Genomic DNA, 21,868 nt, shown 5'->3' on the forward strand with positions numbered 1-21,868 from the left:
CCCCGCTCCTCTATTGGGGAACAAACTCGGCAGGCTCTGGAAACTGAACGCAGCGAGTCACAGTAGCAGCGCACGTGCGATCGGAGAGAAGATTGCTTGACGGCAGGGCCGCCTTTATATTGTTAAATTGTGTTGCAGCAACGTTTATTTATTTCGCAGTGAGTGCATAGACCACAGTTTGGCTAAAAAGTAGCACGCAGATTCCAGTATCAAAGGTTTTTCCTTTTACTAACCCAGTATTAGGGCTGTCATTTCTGCTTTTGTAATGGCATGTTCAACCGGCTGCAAATTTGCACCCGGCACTTTTCATTACAGGGGCCCCATTGTATTTGGACGGGGCAGCCAAGTAAGCCGCTCGCATTCAGTTTGTGCCTTCCACATTCATCATCATTATCATCATCATCTTCGTCAGCCGTGATCAATCCACTGCTGGATGAAGGCTTTGCCAAGCCGCCACCACCTTTAACAACAATCCGTCCAACACTTGCACGTGAACCGATCCCATCGCTTCATCTCCTCGGTGGACCCCCCGCTTGGGCAGCACTCCATTCCTTTAATCGGTCCAAATGGTGGCCTCGGCAGAAGGCGTCTCTGCTCCCGTGTTCTCTCTGTGAGAGCGCCGTATCCGCGGAGAGAAAAGTGAGTAAGTGTCGTGGCGACGGTTGGGTTCACACCTTGACAGCGGGGCAGTAAGCTGGACCCCCCGCTGGCGGAAGTTGACTCGGTGGAGCTGATGAAAACCTGCTTGTACAGCGTGTACATCTTGCCTCCGCTCCCCTCCGACCACTCTAGGGACGACGCCGTGCCCGACGGGGAGAAGAAAGAGGTAGGTTGACCAGTGCATGGTGGTGACATGTGGATGGTGGTGACATGTGGATGTTGGTGACATGTGGATGTTGGTGACATGTGGATGTTGGTGACATGTGGATGGTGGTGACATGTGGATGGTAGTGAAATGTGGATGGTGGTGACATGTGGATTGTGGTGACATGTGGATGTTGGTGACATGTGGATGGTGGTGACATGTGGATGGTAGTGAAATGTGGATGTTGGTGACATGTGGATGTTGGTGACATGTGGATGTTGGTGACATGTGGATGGTAGTGAAATGTGGATGGTGGTGACATGTGGATGGTGGTGACATGTGGATGGTGGTGACGTGGGAGGGCGGAACACGGGATCTGGCCCGGCCTTTTGCGTGCCGAAAGTTTTATAATTTTGGGATTGGTTGAAGAGTAATGTTGATGTTACCATTTATTAGTTCACGTAAATAACTGTGTTTAGCGCACTGCGCTATGATCACAACTTGAGTTTTAATACTGGTGACGACTAATCATCGGGGGCGAGTGACATCTGAAATTGTCTTGACCTACTGACGTTGGCCAGAATTGCGAAGTATGGTCAAACAGCCCCAATGAATGACACGGTGTTGGGAGGACTTCATCGAGCAGTGGATCTACAAAGGAATACAAATTATATATTTTTATTGATTAATGACGGTCATAATTTAAAACAAATATTCTGGCCACCTCTGAGCCTCTACTAGACATCTTGGAATAAGTGGCAGTACCCACACTTTATTCCATCGCACATGACTGCCGATCCTGGTGTACACCTTTATAATGCGTGTTGGATTGAGGCTGGGGGAATTTAAGAAACCTGCACCGTTTTAAATGCCATGCCTTGAGATGGAATCGAACTGACCACCTCTGGAATGCTGCAAGTCCTGTGTGTTAACCATTACAACACTGTGGCAGCATTCCCACACCGTCCAATTAGCACGGTTGGCTACGTACGGTGCGAAAGAAGTTCGACATACAGTACAAATATACATCCAGATTGTATGAACAATTTAAAAAAAATAACCACCCAGTTCGTATCGGGCTTTTTTCGTTAAAAAAAATGTGGGCTCGCGAATACGAAAGCCAGATCCGGTCAAATCCCTCGGGACTCGGTGAGATTTCCGCCCCCCACCTTGAGACAGTGGGGGCCCATTTTGAGCGAGGGACGCCACGTGTGACGCGTGCTCCTGTCCCGCATGCCCGTGCGGCTGCTTGCGCCGCCAGACTCTCATGAAGGACACAGTTTCGGCGCTGCACGAGCTGCTTGTCGAGATCCTCCGCCGGGACCTCACCCCCGGTGGCCTGCAGACCGTCTTCAAGGTACGCAGTCGACGGGGCTCCGCTCATTACCGCCGTGAGCGGGGGGGTTGGGATATGGGTGCTCGTTAATTATCAGCGCTTCGTCGGTGTGCGGGGGGGGCCGCTTTGTGTACGCTCGAGATGGGACTTTGTGAGCCCCCCCACTCCCCCCCCACGCGCACTCGGTGGTGGCAGACGGAACCAATAAGGGTCTTATTAGAGTGCAGCGCGCGCTGGTAACGAGACCGAAGCGTTGCGTTAGATGACGCCCGTGTCACACGTGGCAGGAGTGTTCGGTGTACGTCTGGCGTCCTGCCTTTCCGTTGTGAGGATTCTTCGCAAATAACGTTACGTGAGCGTGGCTCGAGAGGTGATCATGAAGACCTTTGTAACGTGTCTGGGTTTCGCTGGGATTCACGCTGGCCCGAGTCTTGGTCACCTGCCAGGGCACTGTGCTTGTGATGAACACACAACAGCAACTGGTCATGATGCCAAGTCAAAAGTGTCTGCCTGCTCACATGAGTAAGTCAGCCGTCCATATTAGGGGCGAGTCTCTCCCATAACAGAATCGAAACACGAAAAATCTAAGTTACTAATTTGATGCGAAAATGTTTGAACGGTTTGTTGTACTGTTTATTGCATTGCTCTCAAACGAATTGGAAAAAAACGGGTGTTGGGGGGGGAGAAGGAAATCACGTTTTACCACTAACATGAGCCACCATTTTTCGATTTAAAGCTTTCGTGACTGCAGGGATTCATCTTCTTGGTTCTTCCGGTAAAGTCACGTAGAAGGGAAGTAATAAAATAATAAAAATAAAAATAATAAAATCATTATTTTATTATCTTTTATTTTATTATGTTTTATTTTTATTATTTTATTACTTCCCATCTACGTGACTTTACCGAAATAACCAAGAAGATGAGCCATCATGACAAACAAACCCGATTGCTGAGCAAAATTGCGAAGCGGTCGTGGTGAAACTGCTTGTGCGCTCGGTTCCCTGGCTCTTTACCGTGTGCGCCGTGCGTCTCTCCCGTGCGCGTAGCAAGTCGATGGCTGGATCGAGTCGGTCCGCGACCACGAGCGGGAGCGAGCGCTCTTCACCGTACACGCCCTGCTGCGCTGCTACTACAGCGGCGTCCGCGTCACGGTGAGCGCCGTCCCGCGGTGGCCTATGCCGACCATCGCCCCGAAACCGGGCGCACGGAAAATGTGCCATCGGAGTCGATCCTAAACCCTCGTTCAAGTCGCCCTCCTGCCCCTTGTTCGCCCCGCGTCACGTTCGGTTGTGCGGCGGTTGCGCGCACTCACTGTGCCGTGAACCCGGCGGCGACCTGAGTTTCTATTAACCATCACAGCTGACGTCGGTTGTGAGTGATATCCGATCCGGTCCTCCTCCCGACCCTCCCCCACCCGACTTCAGCAACCTGCATTGACCCACGTGATGAATTACGGTTTAACGAGCCCTTTGACCAACGTGGCGAGGCCTTCATCCGGGCAGCGCGGCTTGACACGCACGTCCTGAAATTCCGTGATGAATGGGAACGCATCGATACGCGTCCGTCTGGGCCAACTTTACACGGTTCGTGCGGAATGTTTGCCCGCACAGAGCATGGTGTCGCTAAGCAACCTGGGCACGGTGATGGGGCGGCTAGTGCCACGCTGCACTGACCCCGTGCTGTCGGTGCGCCGCTGCGCTATTCAGGCCTTGTACGCCATCCTGCGGATCCATCTCAAGTACGAAGGTAAGCGCCTCGCCCCGTCGCGACTGCTGCCGTCGTGAGCGCGAGTTTTTTTTCTCTTCATTGCATTCACGTAGTGGATATGTGCGGCAGCGTGATGGCCGTCCGAATGTGGGAAGTTATAATCGCAGCCCCCAGGGTGTATGCTTACCACTGCTGAGCGTAAAGACGCGTTGTTTAATGATTATCTTAATGAGAATCTTGCACTGCCACCCGTGATGTTTCAGATTTTTTTTTTTTACACTTCCTAATCATTCGTATTGTCTGCATTTGATTTTTTTTAACATGCGAAATTGATATTAATTGTTATCCAATGAATTGTCAGGACAAAAGACGTGCAATTATAGTTGCAGAAGGAAAAATACGTGTACACTTGCTTCCTATTTTCTCAGCGTCGAGGTTCACCAAATGACTCACTTTTTATCGCGTAGTGACTGTTTTTTACGCATTTGGTTTCTCATTAAACCTGTGCATATACGGCACCGTGAGTAGCTATGAGCAGGAGCCGTTGGGACACGGGTGGAGCACTGCACGGAACGTGCAGTCTTAACGATGGAATTTGTTAGCTGTAACGACTGTGAATGTTGTTGTGAGGCAATTAAAAAAAAAAACTCCCCTTGATTTTCGCATCCATAAATAAGCGACCGATTAAAATCTTATTTTTTTTACGTAAAGTTATATTTCCCAACTCTCATGTTTTGTCTCCACACTTTTGGTGAACCGTTGTTCGTTGGGGTCTGGCGAGTGGATGTGCTCACGGCTCAGAGGGCAGAGCGTTCAGATGGCACTGCTGAGATCATGCACTCAAAAACCCCACCAACTTATGTTTGGTTTTGACTTCCCTTTGGCTCAACTCCAGCTCTTAGAATAATATATATTTATTGAATTGTGAATTTGATCAGTGTAAACAGAGGTCACGTGGCAAGACCTCAGATGCAGCTCTGTGACGTCCGCTTCCATGGGCCGTTCTCTCTGTATTTGTGGATGGTGAACTTCTTTTGCACCATACATAGCCAACCGTGCTAATCGGTGGTGCGATTAGCGTGATTGGCCCTCGCACAAAGGTCTCCTCCACCACTCCTACCATGTGGAAACCCGTGTGGCTGTGTGTGCCAGGATTTTCCCCTGACTACAAGGACGATATGGTGGAGGGGATCCTCACTCTGAACCAAAGACTGGAGCAGTTGAACCAGCAAGCACTCCAGCAGGCCGGCTCCGACATCGCCAAGGTAAGCCCGTGACAGTCCTCCTCTTGACGTGGTGTAAGGATTGTCAGTCTGGCTAATGTTTTCCACCAGCCGCGACATCTCACCAAAAGTATAAAAAATGTTGATTAGCTTTGGCGGTGCTTTGGGATTCAACTCGCTACCACGACCCTGTCCTCAGCTTTCTGTTAAGCACACTGTGTGGATGATGAATGGCATGCATTCCCAACTCTCTCTTCGCATTATCCAATCATACACTGTTGTACACACACTGCTGTTCGCTCAATGTCTGTTGCTTTGCGAGTCGCATATGGCAATGAGGTGGTGGTGGTTGCCGAGGTCGTTACTTGATTAAAAGCTAAATTCCATCCAGGTGAGGTTCATGCCATCTCGACAAAAATAGTGTTTTGGAATTTGAATTTTTTGTTGTTGCATATTTTCGTAATATATTTTTATTGTACAATGTTTTATTCTTGAGTTAACATTTTAGTTTTGAAAAAAAAGCATGTGTTTGGTTTCACTCATTCCTCTCTGGAGTATGGTTGTGCACGTTCGTGATGAATATTGGTACTACTGAATGATCCCTTAGCGTTTAGAAAAGGGTGATTGTGTACGATTTACCGTTGTTTTATTTTAAGCATTGTGGAAAGGTTTTGTGTGGAGATCTCTGACCTTTCTTTCACAACCAACATTATAATGAAAGTGTCATTGCCGCCAAATTGAATACAAATGTATCATGACCCCGTCTGGTAAAAACATTGCTTGTCGTATACCAGAAAGTTCAAGCATCTCGCTCAGCAGGTTATTTTTCAGAAATGTCAGTAGGGGGGGATCCAGCACAGTCTAATGTTTCCGAATAATTCGAAGAGCTTACAAAGCTGGCGTACACCGCCATGGTGTAACGATTAGCGCACTGCACTTGCGATCTAGATGTCACAGGTTCGTTTCCATCTCCCAGCGCGTCAGATGAAGCAATGGGCAATTTTGGTAAATTCTCTATCTCTGGGCGCCACGGTGACGAGATGTTAACTACCTACGCCTGGTACGCAGGAGGTCGTGGGTTTGATCGCGACCCTGATGCTTGCTGTATATTTGGAGTCTACATGTTCTGGTGGTCGCGTGGATTATTCTCCAGGTCCTCTAGTTTTTCCCTCCACATTTAGAAATGTGCGTTTAGAGTTTCTGGCTGCTATAAATTTCCGCGTGATAAGCCGTTTTGGTGGGCTATCAATTGTGGTCAGGTCGCTTCTAAAACAGAGGTATATAGTTGAGTGGGTCTTACCTGATAACATAAAAATAGTTTTAGTGTGCTGTCCACCCAGCAGAATATATGGGTACACAAAAGTACATTTCTCGGCAGGCTGCGTGTGGTGGTGGTAAAGTGTGGGTACTCGCACCTCTTCCGAGATGTCTGGCAAGGATGAAAGGATAGGCCAAAATACCCTATGGAAGGGCCCTCTAGAGCTCCTTCTCATTGAGGCCCTCCACCAGCATGGGCATGTACCGGCAATTGCACATCCACACCTTCACCGCCTTGCTGAAACCCTGCCACTTATCGAGCGAGCGGTGCTTGTGCGCCTTGCCTTCCCCCCCCCCGCAGGTGCTGGGCAAGCGCGTGCCACAGGACCAGCTGGTGCCGCTGCTCACGGCGCTGCTCAGCAGCCTGGGTGACCACCAGGTCAGCTCGGCCACGGGGGCCAGCGTCGTGCTCAACGGCCTCATCCGCACGCGGGGGGCGGTCCTGGTCGATCAGGTGGGTTTGGCACGGTCCCTCCCGAGCCGCTTGTGGCATGCGCGCGTGCGGTCTGCTGCAGTGCCTCTGCCTGGTCAGTACCTGGAGCCTATGGGGCCAGGTGTCTGTTCTGGATGAGCCGACCCAATCCTCGCAACCACCCTGTTTTTCCATGTCCCCTCTCCCGTGCCATGTGATTTGTGGAGGTCGTTAGACGATACTTGACCACGCCGGTTAACGCGGGTCGGTGAAAGTGGGGTGATGTCGGAGTGTAGAAGTACAGCACTACAACAATGGATTGTGCTGCACTACCTTCTATTGCCCATCTCATAGCCCCATTGCCTGTAACACCTATCATGCATGGTGGTTGCCCATCCAGGCACTGTCCAGGCCTGTCCAGGCTCATCTCGGTTTAACATAAAAATAGCGACAATTTTTATAGCACTCATTACAGGGGGTGCCGATAAGCCCTTAATACGTTGGGATTGAGCATGATGACTTTAGATATAATTTGCCACTGATGTTAGCTGTGACCGGGAATTGAACTCAGGTCGCTGGGTTCATTGCACAGTGTGCCACCACTCTCCTCCTTAAAATGATACAGTGTGCATTTATAATGGATGATGTATTGTCCCTCAGCTCTTGCCCAATCAGATTATCTTACCAGCAGTCAAGCATGAAGCATGCTATCACTTCTCTGGAGTGTTTATAGGTTTGCTAGATTTTTGTTATGGAAAGTTATTATTTTTAATTGGATAATTTAAAATTTTTGACAAATTATGCGGATGCTTACCACCAATGGGGTGATAATGAAATGTCAGAATTTGATGGGTTGCGAGTCGTGACGTGTTGGAATTTTTGGCTACTTTTGTGGCTGTTTGCCTGTTTCAATGCAATAAAAGCGATCACAGTTTAACTTTCTGATGCAGTTAATGCTTTAAAGTAAAAGCAAATAATTGACATGGAGAGGCTTCTTCTTTCTCGGAATTAAAATCCATCACGATACACGTCACTCAAAACACTTTGTTTTATATATTTTAACGTCAAGTTTTGAAGCGTGTGTGAGGGCATCCGAATGCAATATGGGGCCGTGTGTGTATTGAGAAATTAACAATTTTACCTTATGCAGTTTTTATTTTTTACTCTCCCAATTCAATTTTTGCTTTGGATTTTATGTCCTGAAACGTGGCGAGCGCGGTTTCGTTTGTGGCTGTGCTTGAGCTGTCATTTGTGGCCAGGTCGTTTAAAAAAAAATAAGTTAATACTTCAGTGGGCTTTGCCCGGTAGGATGGGGATTGTTTAGTTTTATTTGTACGTGTTTGGGTGATTTGTTTACCTTTCTTGTACTTTGCACACCTATCGTTGTTTGTTGTATTGTTTGTTGTTGTAACGTTCTTACCTGCCCCTACTGGACATCTGTGAAAAATTACTTTATAGTTCATCGGATTCATCCAGTATAAATACATATTCTGTTTCTGATATATTAGTGACTTTGAGGATACGTTTGTGGCTGTGTTTGTGGCCATGTTTGTGGGTGTGCATGAGCACGCATTTGTGGCTGTCGTGTTTTGTTGCCGTCGCGTTTGTGGCCACCGTGTTTGAGTCGAGGTCACGACGGCGGTTGTTTACGCGACTGCGTTTGCGCGTGGTGCGCGCGCACTGGGCGCAGGTTGGCAGCATGCTGGCGGTGCTGCACCTCCACCTGCAGCAGGTGTCAGCCGAGCCCGTGCGCCACGGGGCCCTGCAGGCCGCACAGCTGCTGGCGCAGCACCACCTGCAAGCCGCGATCGCCGTCCTGCTCACCTACCCCCTGCCCTATGACGAGTGCGTTGCATGGCACACGCACGTCAAGTGACACGCACACGCACGTCAATTGACCTGTCAATTTCCACGCATGTCGAGCAACGTGCCCAGTGATACGCGTGTCAGGTGACACACACGTCCTGCGACGCACGCGTCACGTGACACACCACTCTGCGTGTGTAGAGCCGGGTCCACACCTGAGCGAATAGTTGAGTAACCAAATCGCCCTCGAAATCGCACGACTGAATTGGCTGCCTCGGCTTACTCGGTCGCATGTGGCTCGTATGTCACAGATGTCAAGTGACACACGCACACGTCAAGTGGCACATGTCACATGTCGCACACACATGTCAAATGACACACACCAGCATTACGTGCCATACACAACTTACATGCCACACACACAAACACGGCAAGTTCTGATGTCGCTCGAAGCGCAATGTGCTACCCCTTCTCCGCCACGTTACATGCCACTCGCACAAAGGCGTCACACACAAGTCAAGTGATACATGCCACGTGTCACATTACACACATCACACTGTACATACACATCACGTGCCACACACGCGCGCGCCACATGTCACACACACACGCCACATGCCACACACGCACGTCACGTGCCACACGTACATGCATGCCTTGCTGTCACACCTGTCGCCCGCTCATGCGCAGAGTTTTGGTTTGCGTCGTCCCGTTCATCATCGAGCTTTTAATAGGGCAGCTCAAGCAGCAGGAGGATTGGGAGATCTGGTTTCGCTCAAATCCCCCCTAAGCATCAAACGTGAGGATCCAGTGATCCAGTAGGTCGGGTGCCCTGAATGTTCGCTTGCTATAACCCTTTCAGCCCTGACTACTGCAGTTATTGTTTATTTTTACTAACTTATTTTTTTGTTGCCCCGCTTCACAATGCTGCTTGGTTATTGATTCATAAAGCTAGGAAGCATAGCTTTGGGAGCAAAGAAGTACAGAAGAGCAATCTAATTAGTTGCACTGCCTCCACTGCCTCCACCTACCCCTGCAGCTAATGACGGCCTGTTTGTGCGTGGTGATTTCCCGTCCAAGCACTGTGTGTACTCAGCCCTGCTTAGCTTTCAAGGTTTGATAAGATCACGCACACTTCGGTGCCTGTGAACACAGTACAGTCACAATAATAACTTTCTTCGGTCACCCGAGCACAATAAACTGTCAACACAAATATCAACTAATTAAATATTTGTATTGCTCAGCGCTGTTTTGTTTCACCAGCATGTGTCAGGATGTGTTATTCTGCGGGCGGCCGTGCGTACGACTTGGCAAGTAACCGCTTGGGGTTGCAACCTGGTGAGGCAACAAATAAACCTAATTATATCATTGGAAAAGAACATCCCACAACACCAGAAGCGGGGACCACTGCATGTGAATGCTTTGTTCTGAATTGTTTGCTATTACGATTACAGAAGTATTACTATGCGTTTGCTACAAAATTGAGACGTTTAATGTCCCGGGAAGACTTCGAGATTTCCGAGAACCAGTTAACCTTGAAAAGACGACGGAGTTCCTGGGAAAACCAGGGATGGTGGCAACCTTCAAGTGGCTGCTTCTCTCTCTGTAATGCATTGATCTGATGAGATTGTGCCCTGGTTGGCGGTCGTGCAGGCACGTCCAGGAGCTGTGGCGCTGCCTGGGATCGGATGCGGCGACCATTGCCAAGATCTTCTCCAACTTCATTGAAGCTCTGAGTCGGCAGCTGCCCTACCAGGAGAAGCCTGACCCTCGGAACAAGAAGCTGTCACTGCGATTTGCCACACTGCCGTCGCTAGCGGTGAGCGGGGAGCCAGTGGATGAGTGGGGGGGGGGTGGCGTGCCGCTTTTGCCTCTCAACTAGGGTTGCCACCTGTCCTGGTTTTCTCACGATCGTCCTCTTGTTGAGGTAGCTGTTCCTTGGAAATCTGTAGGTCTTGCCAGGACCTTAAACGTGCCAGTTTTTGTGAGCTGTGTAAGGATCAACCGCTCAAAGCAATGCATTAACATGCGGTTATCCCCTGTTATGCTGTTGCGAAATCTTCTTCCTAATGATATATATTTTTTGTAGCTCAGAGGTAGCAACCCTCGCCGTGAACCTCGCAATGACCCAGTGTCGGCTCTGCACATTGTTAACCGAAAAAATAACGCCTGTGACCACGTCAGTTTAACTCCTTTTAACGTTAATCCACTTATTGTGCATTTTTCGAAAAGAGACTTCCTGCTGAGCTCGATGGCCTTCTATTTGCAGCCAAAGTGGCACCCCGCCGGGCCTCGGAGCCGTCCCCGCCATCAGCCTAAGCCTTTGCCGTCTCTAGCCAACCGTGCCCGTTTGTGTGCGCGTGCGCGCGTGCGTTTGTGTCTGCGGCCGTGTCTCAGATAACGTGCGCGATAAAGGGCGTGCTCGCGATCCCCGAGTGCGCCGCCGTCATGGGCGGCGTCTACCCGCAGCTGTTCGCCACCCTCCTCGTGCGCCTGGGCTCCTCCGTTGGCCTGCAGCTGCCCAAGGAGCTCACGGCGAACCAGAAGTCCAATGGGCTGCCCAGGGTGGCCAAGCCCATGGACGCCTGCCAGTACGTGGGTAACCCCGGGGGTGGCCGGTGGGGATATCAACGTGGCCTGGGGACAACGAGAAGAAGTACCAACTTGTCTTTTTAATCTCTAGAAAAAGAACAGTCCATTTTGCAATGTAGATTTTAAAAAGATATATATAGTGTAACTGGTATTGTCCAAAACATCCACATGCTGAAAATGTTTCTTTAAATTACTCAAATTGGGTAACGTGGCCATCGACTGCAAAAACGTGGCAGGGCCCTCCTGAAAAATAGCTTCTTGAGGCACAGCGATGCTTTCCTGGGTAATCACACGTAAATATCTGTAAGTAAAACAATAAATATGTCCACGTGTTGACCGTTACGATATGGCAATGCCTGGTTGTTAGAGTTTTGCTGTGCGGCTATGTTGTGGGCAGCAGTGCAGTAAAATGCATTGTACTGGGCTGGATTATGCTCCCATGAGGTATGCTGCCCATCTTCACCAACTCGTACTGACCAGCGTGGTGAAGTATGGCCGAATAATACCCATGTCATGGGGAGGCCCTCATCAAGCACAAGAGGATTGACAAAATGGCTGTAAATGTGCAATAAATCAATTTAATTTCACTACCAGTAGATGCTGGGTATACAGTTCACATTTTGTTTTTTGTAAGTTATTATTTATTTGGTTAAATGTTTTTTCACGTAAATCAGAATTAATATATTTATCTCCCTCTGCCAGGCCCTTTCCGCAAAGACATTGACAATTATGGCCTTCCATTTATCTCTGTCCATGATATTACTTGAGAACTTTTGCATAGATAAAATTGCTCTTGTATTTAATTTGCTGGTTATGTATATACATCCTTGAAAATAAATGTATCCTCATTAACGGCATACAAGTGGATGCAGAAATGAGTTGCTCGTGATAGATTCAATCCAATCAAATAGAGTTATAATCAGGACATTACTATGTTAACAAGGTGTAAATCACGGCACACAACTTCAGTAGCGGCTATTGAGGAGAAATAATTCCATTTTACAAAACGGTTTAAATGAATACAAACAGGGCAATTTCGATTTGAATAGGTGTGAAGTAATGTTCCATACATGTTAATGGAGACCCAGTGACACGTGTTATATTTTTGATAAATTTTAACATCATGAGAAGGCAGAGTTTTTTATATTGATCTTTTCTTTCACATTTTAAAACCCTTTGAATGTTTTCCCTTTAAAAAAATATACACGTTTTAGTTTTTTCCCCAATATTATCCCAATCTTGCTTAGACCAAGTATCCATTTCGATCTCTCGCAGAGCAGTACAAAAAAATGTCACTGTCGGGAACAGTCCACTGAAGTGGCTACTGCAGTACTCTGTCAGAGATCCCTTCAAGTGACCTCTGGTGCACATAGTCAGAGGCATCCGATCAGCCACTGCGAGCAATGTTCATCGTGATGTGCCATCGTGCACAGCCGTCTACGAGACAACGCACGTGCCACCACTGTTACCAGGGCTGAAGCCGACACGGTACTTGACCTTGCCGCACTGCAGGTGCAGCATCGAAGCCCTGGAGTTGATGCTGAGCCGCGCCGGCAATGCCGACGTGGTGCAGGCAATGGAGAGCGAGCAGGAATGGGAGCTCATTATCGACGAGGAGAGGCACCACCAGGGGGTGGCTGCCCTGGCACGGTGAGTACCCCGGCGAGGCGGGTGGCTGGGTGAGTGGGTGGGCGACTGTATGAGGTAGGTTGGCGGGCAGGTGGATGGCTAGCTGGCTGGTTGGTTGGATAGCTCGTTGAGTGGGTGGCTGGGTGAGTAGTTGGATGACTGAGTAATTGGGTGGCTGGATAGCTTAGTGGCTTGGTGGGTGATTGGGTGAACTAGTTGGGTGGCTTTGGGAGTAGGTGGGTGATTCGGTGGCTGGGTGAGTGCCATACTAGACTGTGAGGCACATAACTGTGAAGCAGGGGACAGCAGTGCTGGTCATTAGGAGAACTGGAGCTGTCTCTCGTTTCCACATTCTAGAGAGCGTATTGTGCAGCAGATGGGCAGCTTTCAGTGACATGCATGGGCCTTCCGTGACAATACCAGCTGTCTTAACAATTCAAGCTGGACACTTAATACTGCAGTTGCCAGCAGCTGTGTATTAGTGGATTATATTTAGTGGTCTTTATCATATTGTGTTTGTGTATATATGTGATGCCAAATTTGTGCTCGCTAACAGCATTCGCTCCAGCAGTCTGATAAGGGCTTGCGCGGTGGACCCTTTTGGCGCGTGCGCGTGTGTGCGTGTGTGTGTGCGTGTGTGCGCTTGTGCGTGTGTGCGTGTGCGCGCGTTTGCGCGTGTGTGTGCGTGTGTGCGTGTGTGCGTGTGTGCGGTTAGCGCGCTGCGCTACGAACCCGGCGACCCGAGTTTGATTCCCGCTCACGGCCAACACCAGTGACGATTATCTGAACCAGTCCCGGGCCTCCCCTAGGTCGACTCAGCCTCAAATGAGTACCTGGTGCGGTGTGTAGTAAACATCGTCACTAGGGAGACAAAGGCGGTCGGGCGTGGTGCTGGCCACCCACCCCCTCGTGTGCCGTGCCGGCCTTCATAGGTGCTCGCTAACAGCACTTGCCCCTACAGTCTGTTAAGGCTATACGGGGGATCTTTATCTTTGTGTGTGCGTGTGTTTGCGTGTGTGTGCACGCGTGTTTGCGTGCGTGATCAGTGCAATGGCCATGTACGCGGGGCCTCGCCTCACACTCATCACCGAGAGCCTGGCGCCCGTCCTCTCCAGCGTCTACGACCGGCAGCGGATCACGGTGGTGGCCTTCTTCGCAGAGGTGCCGTCACCGCCAGTCTGCATCAAGCCACGGCGTGCTCGCCAAGCCAACAGAGGCTCCTTATTAACTGCAGCCGGTCGCAGCAGCATGGCCCCGCCAGAGAGACATCTCTTGTCCATTGTCTGTAGTCTTGACCCAAATAGCTTCATTTTCACGGTGAAGGTGCAGCCCTGCAAATGTCCTGCCCATCTTCTTGGTTCTTTCGGTAAAGTCACGTAGAAGGGAAGTAATAAAATAATAAAAATAAAACATAATATTATGTTTTATTATGTTTTATTTTTATTATTTTATTACTTCCCTTCTACGTGACTTTACCGAAAGAACCAAGAAGATGAATCCCTGCAGTCACGAAAGCTTTAAATCGAAATGTCCTGCCCATGTCACTGTTGGTGGAAGGGCTACTAGAGCGGTGCTGTTTCTCAACCTTTATCATTCCACGGCACATGAGCTTGCTCGATCTTGACGATACACGCCGCTTGTAGGTGGCTGCTGTTTACCCAACTGCGCACGAGCGACCGAGGGAGTTCAGAGGGCTGGGGAGGGGGAGCTTGATTGGCCACCGACCGACATGGCGAGTTCGTCTCTTCCTGGCGTACGAACAGCGAGGTTCCTACTCTCCTACAGTTCGGAAATTACCGCGGTGCACCTGGGACTTCTCTGTGAGGCACTCCTCTCTAGAGCGTATTTTAGGGTCTTCCACGCTGGCCAAACCTCTCTCTAGAGATGGAAGTTACCACACTTTACCCCACCACATGGGGCTTGCAGATCGGATCGAATAACTTCTATATATAGAAGCAAATGTATGAAATTTACTCGGAGGTGGCTGAATGGGTCTGAGGTCGGAGCACGGAGCCAGCAATGCCGAGACCCTGAATTTGAATCTGGGCAGCTGCCCATGATTCAACTGGATTTTTAAGTGAAGTGAGTTCATGGTCTCAGCTGGGCCACCAATGATTGCATAAAAATAACATGATTACATTTTTTTTTCTTCTTTATTTGGTTTTTACAGCTTTCAGATGTAACAATTTTGGCTTGCTTGAAATGTGATGACCAATTTTTTCAGGCCATAAAAAATTAGAGGCCTGCTACGGTGACTTCCGAAATAGTTTTGTGACTCCATCTTCTCCCCCTGTTTTCTCACGCAGGATGGTGCACTGCTAGCTGCATAGCTCCAAGTAGATTTAGTTTCGTCTCATGACTTAATGCCTGTGACATAATTGAAATGTATTTGTGAATAAGCAAAAAGAAAAGAATAGATATAAAAAATCTCCTTCATTTTGGTATGCCCGTCATATTACCAACACTGCATAGCTCCACATTTGTTTTTGGGTTTGGCCACGTGGTAGTTTGATGCAAAAATGTATTGACATTCACCCTCCACCACCCGACAAGATTGTCACGTTTACAGAGATAGTATACACATCCATTTTCTGAGCTGTTAAGCTCTGCGCCGGTCGCTTAAGACTTTTCACGACCGAATTCGCCATCGGCACGTGACGACGACTCACAGAAAATGCCCTGAGCTTCGTGACAATCTTGTCGGCGGGCCATGGAGGGTCAACGACAATGATTTTGACATGAAATTACCATGTTGGTTTACCCAAAACAGAGATATAGATCACTGTATGTGCTTATGGTTTGTTTTGGCACATTCACGATAGCTAAGTTATTTTTAGGAAGCAGTGTATGTATTGATGTTGAACTTCTTTCGCACCGTACGTAGCCAACCGTAATCAACGATGGAAGCCCGCTGCATTTCTTAGTGCAATTCGAAAACCAAAGACAATTCGACTTCTCCTTTGCTGTTCCAGCTGCTGAACCACCAGGCAGTGTCCGATCTGCTGCTGGTGGACGTGTTGATGCACAGCCTGCTAGGACGACTGGTGGACAACTCGCATGTGGTGCGCATGCTGTGCATCCGTGGCCTTGGCAACATCGCGACGGGCGCTGCGCACAAGGTACGTGGGCCACCGGGCGGGGGCCACGGGCACAGGGAACTTTAGACAAAGACAAAGATCCCTGCAAAGCCTGTAAAAGGCTCTTGGGGAAAGTTGTTCGCGAGCACGTATTGAGGCTGAAATGGCGTGCAAAAGGGGGTGGTTTGGCCACCACCATGTTAGGCCGCCTCCATCTCCACCAGTGCTGATGTTTTACTCATGGCACGGGGTTTCTCATTTTAAGAATAAATCAACCTAGTGGAGATCCAGGACCGGTGCAGGTATCACTCGTCACCGATGTTAGCCGTGGCTGGCATTCGAACAATGTGTGAATTATAGAGCACTAGCTTTACTAGCCGGCTTTGCCCGAGACTTGGATTCTTGTCTTGGATTAATACGCGGCCGACGAGGAGGGTGGGGGGGGATGCGTGACGTCAGCAGGCACACTGCGTGATGCTGCCTCATGCAGGTGACATCACAGATGTGACGTCACCGCTCACTTGCCGTGCAAAATATATCCATTTTTGCGCTCCCCCCCCACCCCCCAAAATACAAAAGTCTATTTTATACTTTTTGCATTGTGTACAGTCTGGAAACTACCCACATGCCAAATTTCAAGTTTGTAGCATGTTGGGAAGTATGCTAAACATTTGAACAGACACACATATTCACAAATTTCCCTTTTATATATATAGAAGAAGATTATGCCAGCAACCGTTAAAGAGAAACCATTCCAGTTTGTAAAATGGTTGAGTTATTCAACTTATTTAAATAATGTGGCAGTGCAATTTTTTTATTCGAGTAAGTACATTCTCTCGGGGGATGCTGCCGTGGTATCATTATTAACGCGCTGGAATTGGAATCCAGAGACCACCGGTTCAATTCCACCTCCCGGCTTTGCAGTTGAGACAAATGGAGCAATGTTCTTAAATAACTACCCTCCCCGCCTATGTTTACCCAGCAGCATAAATGGGTTCGGCACAGTTTGTCGATTGGCAGCTTGCATGTGGTGGGGCAAGTAATGTTACTTCTTCCAACACATCAGGTTGGTGTGGAAGAATGTGCCATCATAAGCTTTCGACAGGGAGATCCTTCTACCAGTGGTGGGGATGAGCAAGCAATTGCAGGGATGCATTTTTTTAATTCTTATACTTGGAAACCCGACATACTGGCATCATTCCTCACACGCGCGACACTATGGGGGTCCATGCACGTCAGGTTCACAGGTACTCGACGACGGTGCTGTCGGCGCTGATCGCCGGGATGGACGATAAGGATGACCCAGATGACCTCATCACCCTGGAGGCCATGTCCGGCCTGTCCAAGGTTCTGGCGCGCGTCGATGAGAGCAACGTGCGTGGAATCCTCATCAACATCGCTCTGCGCATCCGTCCCTTCTTCGAAAAGGTCAGGGGTTAATCGTGTTAATTAGGGCGGCTACGGATTAGGGGTTTTGTGTTTTGTTTGTAATGAACGTTCTGGTTTTTGACATCCCCTACGGGCGTGGGGTGGGAAGCGATAGGGATATTGTGTGCGGCATTACGCAGCGAAGGCGTGACTCGTGCACGCTTTTTGGTTACTCCTGCGGTTTTGAAAGAGCATACGAAAACAATGCAAGGGAGTAACAAGATTAAAACATTGATCAAGTTGGTTTGATTTATTGGCCAATTGATTGCTTTGTTTTCTGACAAAATGGCTGGTAGCCGGCTGTCGCTGCTTGTTTGTTCGTGCGTCTTGCCTCTTCGCGTGACCTCTCCGCTTGCCGAAATCGCTCGAATGATTAAAACAATTGGAGTGAAATCACAGCGTTAAATGTCAATAGAGCCAATTAAGTTCTCGGCGAGATTGGAATTTGAAAAAAGGAAAATTAGCTCTGGCATCTGGGCATTAGGCAGCTGCTAAAGCAATGTGCGTAATTGTATTCAATGTGTGCCACGCAAAACATGCCTGCAAATGCACTCAGGGTGAGATAGGATATAATAGTCATAAGCACTCTAGGAGTTTCTGTGTGTGTGTGTATCTGAAGCCATTTCAAGACTGCTACAACAAGTGATGGCTTAGATTAATAGTGGATAAAAAAAACATGATAGGTGCATTGATGCTATGTGGAATGTGTGGGGTGTGTTGAGTGTTGTGTGTTTGATGTGCAGAGTGTGGGGCGCAGGGCATCTGGTGTGCTGTGTGCGATGTCACTGATGTGTTGGCTGCGAGAGTATTGTGTTTGACGTGTGACATGATACGTGGTGTGTGATGTTGGATCCACGCAGCTTCTGTGCGGTTGTGTAATTCCTGCTGTGCGGTGTGTAATACGTGGTGTGTGAGATGTGTTGTGTTTTACGTGGCATGCTGTGCGTGATATTTGGCTTGTTGTGCAGTTTCGTAACGCGGTGTGCAACATGTGATGTGCTCATAATCAACGTTTTTGGGTTTAGATCACGTTATTTATAAATGTGTCGTAACCCTCTACCACCCGACACGGCCAATTAGTAAAAAAGTGTCACGTTGATACGTGGTGTGTGATGTTGGAAGCCTACGTGTTAAAATGTGATGTGCTACGTGTAAATGTGCCGCGTGTCAAGTCAGTTTCATTTGTTTAGCCCGGTGAGAACTCAAGAGGACCAGGATGGTGTCCACTTGCAACAGTTGCCTTGCTCGCCCAAAATGACAAAAGTAAAACGAATTAAAATCAAAGCACGGAAATGAAGCGAATCGAAACAAGGATGGTGTCCCAACGCGCAGGAGAAGGAGACCGTTCGCGCCGCCGCGTTCGTGCTGTTCGGGAACCTGTCCAAGTTCGGTGATGGTGAGTCCCGCGGGCAGTTCTTGGAGCAGGTGCACACCAACCTGGTGAGCATCCTGCTGCACCTGAACGACGAGCACCCCGACGTACGCAAGGTGAGCGAGCGGTGGTCACGCGAACGTCGTCGCCCCGTCCCTCTCGCTTGCTCCTCTGTCCGCTCGTGATTTTCGCTACAGTGCCCCATCATTCATATCTGCTCCTGTCTCTTTTGATTGAAATCGGAAAAGCAAAACGTGTGCTAGTCAGCGGTCAGGTTTTAACTTTGCAAAACAAAATATCTCGCAGGACTAAAAGAAGGGTAAAATCCGATGGCAATCCAAAGTGGCACGATGAACAGAGTAGTGATTGCTTTTTGAACCTTAGATTATAAAACATAAATATATGAGAACCTTGGAATGTAAATATAGGGACTCCTCTGAAGCCATTTCACAAGCACAGTTGAACCTGTCATGTTTGCCCGTGTTGTCAAGGCAACGTCCGTCGTAAATTGTCATCTGTAAATGCAGAATGGCTGCTTGCTATCGCTTTGTGCCAAAAATAACAGTTGCCCAAAAACAATATGGAATTTCACCTTGTGAAACATTGTATAATGATGAGGATGACATATTTTTGCCTTGTATTTGAAGCATTGCCGTGTCGTATGATTTCGTTGAGAACTACCGCCCTTGTGAAAGTGGCCGAGCGAGAACACGTTTTCCGCTTTGTTGCAGAGGATGTTCGCGGTTCAAGCTTTCACGGCTGTCCTGGTTAATACCGCGGGTGTATTAACCAAAAAATACATGCAGTTTGCTTCGCAGTGGACGCTAAAGATCCCGCAAATAGCCGGCCATGTGCACCGGCGTCACGTTCGGAATGTGCGAAGGTTCTACTCGCTAATGACCTCCTGGACATCCGTGAAACGGAGCTCTACATCTCATCAGATTCCTCCAGTATAAATAAATATTCAGATTCTAATAATTGGGTAAAGCCAGGAAGCAACATCGCCCCCCTGCAGTGAATCTTCTGCAGACTATAATCGCCTAATGAAACATGACACACTTTCTTGATAACATCGCGCTATCAGAATGGCACTAACAGCGACTGTACTAACGCTTTGATGGTTGTGTGCCCGTGGCCTTGACGCGGTCCCTGTGCCATGCAGGCGTGCAAGTTTGCCCTGCGCACGATCGGCTCCTTGCTGGGCTCCGAGGCCATCGGCACCATGTTCCAGAAGCATCTGCTGGAGGATGCAAACCTGCACTACGGGGAATTCATGAACGACCTGGCCAAGTACATTGTAAGGCAGTGCCGGGGCAGCCTGCAACTACGCTGACGGCTTCACGTGAAAATAACTCGGTGCTCGTTGCGAGGATGAGGCCGGCATTTTTAAAAGGAACGTCATGCACCCGTTAATCTTGCATGCAATGTTGATCTGGCTCCTGGCTCATTTGTCACTAACCCTTGGTTTGAATCGGAGCACTTTGCCCGAGATTATTCCCCTGCTTCTCAAGTGTAGTGAGTTGATGGTCCCAGTACAGTCACTAAGGGAATGACTGCAGAAAAAAAATCGTGACATAAAATTTGGGTTTTCACTTAATTTTCCTGAATTCCAGCTCTGAGAATGATCAATGTCGGGTTTACAGGCATGCTTACACACGCGTTTGCAGCGGAGTGTGCGGCCACGTTCAAGTTTTAAGTTTATTTTGTTTAACCAGGAGACGGCTCAAGTGGCCAAGATAAATCTCTTTTGTAGGCGTGACCTGGGTCACCAAAAGTGACTAAAGAAAAACAAACAGAATGAATATTCTTGGTTCTTTCGGTAAAGTCACGTAGAAGGGAAATAAGAAAATAATAAAAATATAAAACAATAAAAATTATCACGACGTTTCGACTGCAACACAAGCAATCATCATCAGGTGTGAAATCCACAGCAAGAAAATTTTAAAAAAGTGTCGGTTTTTCCTAACGTCAGCACCACAGACAGCGATTTGGCAGTTGGTCAGATGGACGAGTCTATCTATGTTTGGAAAAGAGGAGGGGGGAGAGGAAGATAATGGAATGCGGTCTGAAAGTTGCTGTAAGCGTGAACACAATCAATTAAGACCCGAAATGGTTTATCAAATCTTTCCAATGATTGCTAAGCCAGAATCCATCTTCTCGGTTGAAATTGTCTCTGTGTTTGTATATGTGGATAGCTTTAAATCAAAAATTAAACAGAATGAAGTACAGCAATGAAGCGCACAGAAATCAAAGCAAAAGCAAGCGTGTCACACGAGAAATTTAAAACACTACACAAACACAAACCACCGTCAAATATTAAACTCCCTGCATTGCAAGTTAGCTCGGGCAGGTTAAGTAATGGCGCTGCCCCATAACATGTGGATGTAAATGGTCACGTGAATGGTTCTCAGAAATAGTTCTGTGAATATTTCCTTCTGCTTACTGCTCGCACAACACACACTGATTTACACTTCCCTGCAAAACCTCTGAATGGATGCTTCTCTTGGCATGGAGCCAGCGGCACAAGTGGGGATAAAGACAAAATCAAACATTTAATGCAGTGAGCACAAAGTCGATTACAACTTCATTTACGGTTGTGCCAACACCTGTAGTGGTGGCTGTTGATCCCAATCGGCAATACGTGGATATAAACTCCAAACGACTGATGACTCATACCTGTGCTCTTCCTTCTGAATGTCCCTTGTAAAAGCTCAATGACCTCGTGCAAACTCCCACCAAACGTGCACTTCTCCGTGACTCTTCGAGTTTGGTGTCTCATTTAATTGTCCGCATCTTTGTCGCGCGAAAGCTGCTTGTTTATAGAGTTGTAATAATTTTCCTTGATTCTTTTTTTTTGTTTGCAGATCAAGGATTTTCCCGACAAGGTGAACTTCTACTTGATGAGCTGCGTGTCGTTCTTCAAAAGCATGTGGGCGGAAATCCGCGGCAATGCTGTGATGCTTGTCGGTGAGTGGACAGCGTGTGCTGCTGGGAACGGAGTGAATGATGGCAAGAGTGACCTTTTATACAATGAGAAATACTTTTTTACAACAAAGCCGCGATGAGCCTCAACACTCTTTTTCAATAGGATCCTGCATTCTGATGTTTCTGCAAATTCCTCATTTAAGGGTGTTTTTTACTCTGCGTGGGTGGCAACTGGGCTA

At 48.3% G+C, this 21,868-nt stretch overlaps 1 protein-coding gene across 3 annotated transcripts in view; it reads left to right on the forward strand.

Moving 5' to 3' along the window:
- The window catches only part of MROH1 (maestro heat like repeat family member 1), a 65,609-nt gene that overhangs the window by 36,765 nt on the left and 6,976 nt on the right, over nt 1-21,868 (forward strand). For 2 of the 3 annotated variants that reach the window (XM_061572170.1, XM_061572171.1), the window contains 16 exons: nt 691-826; nt 2,067-2,162; nt 3,188-3,292; nt 3,752-3,887; nt 5,001-5,113; nt 6,690-6,842; nt 8,491-8,645; nt 10,260-10,425; nt 11,004-11,197; nt 12,711-12,848; nt 13,874-13,988; nt 15,800-15,946; nt 17,144-17,332; nt 18,665-18,820; nt 19,867-20,001; nt 21,569-21,671. In XM_061572170.1, coding sequence (XP_061428154.1) covers nt 691-826; nt 2,067-2,162; nt 3,188-3,292; nt 3,752-3,887; nt 5,001-5,113; nt 6,690-6,842; nt 8,491-8,645; nt 10,260-10,425; nt 11,004-11,197; nt 12,711-12,848; nt 13,874-13,988; nt 15,800-15,946; nt 17,144-17,332; nt 18,665-18,820; nt 19,867-20,001; nt 21,569-21,671 — 2,237 coding nt within the window. The other variant, XM_061572172.1, reaches the window with a different exon arrangement.

This window comes from Lethenteron reissneri, chromosome 49 (assembly GCF_015708825.2).
Source record: "Lethenteron reissneri isolate LAM-NWPU_2019-01 chromosome 49, ASM1570882v1, whole genome shotgun sequence".
Lineage (NCBI taxonomy): Eukaryota > Metazoa > Chordata > Hyperoartia > Petromyzontiformes > Petromyzontidae > Lethenteron > Lethenteron reissneri.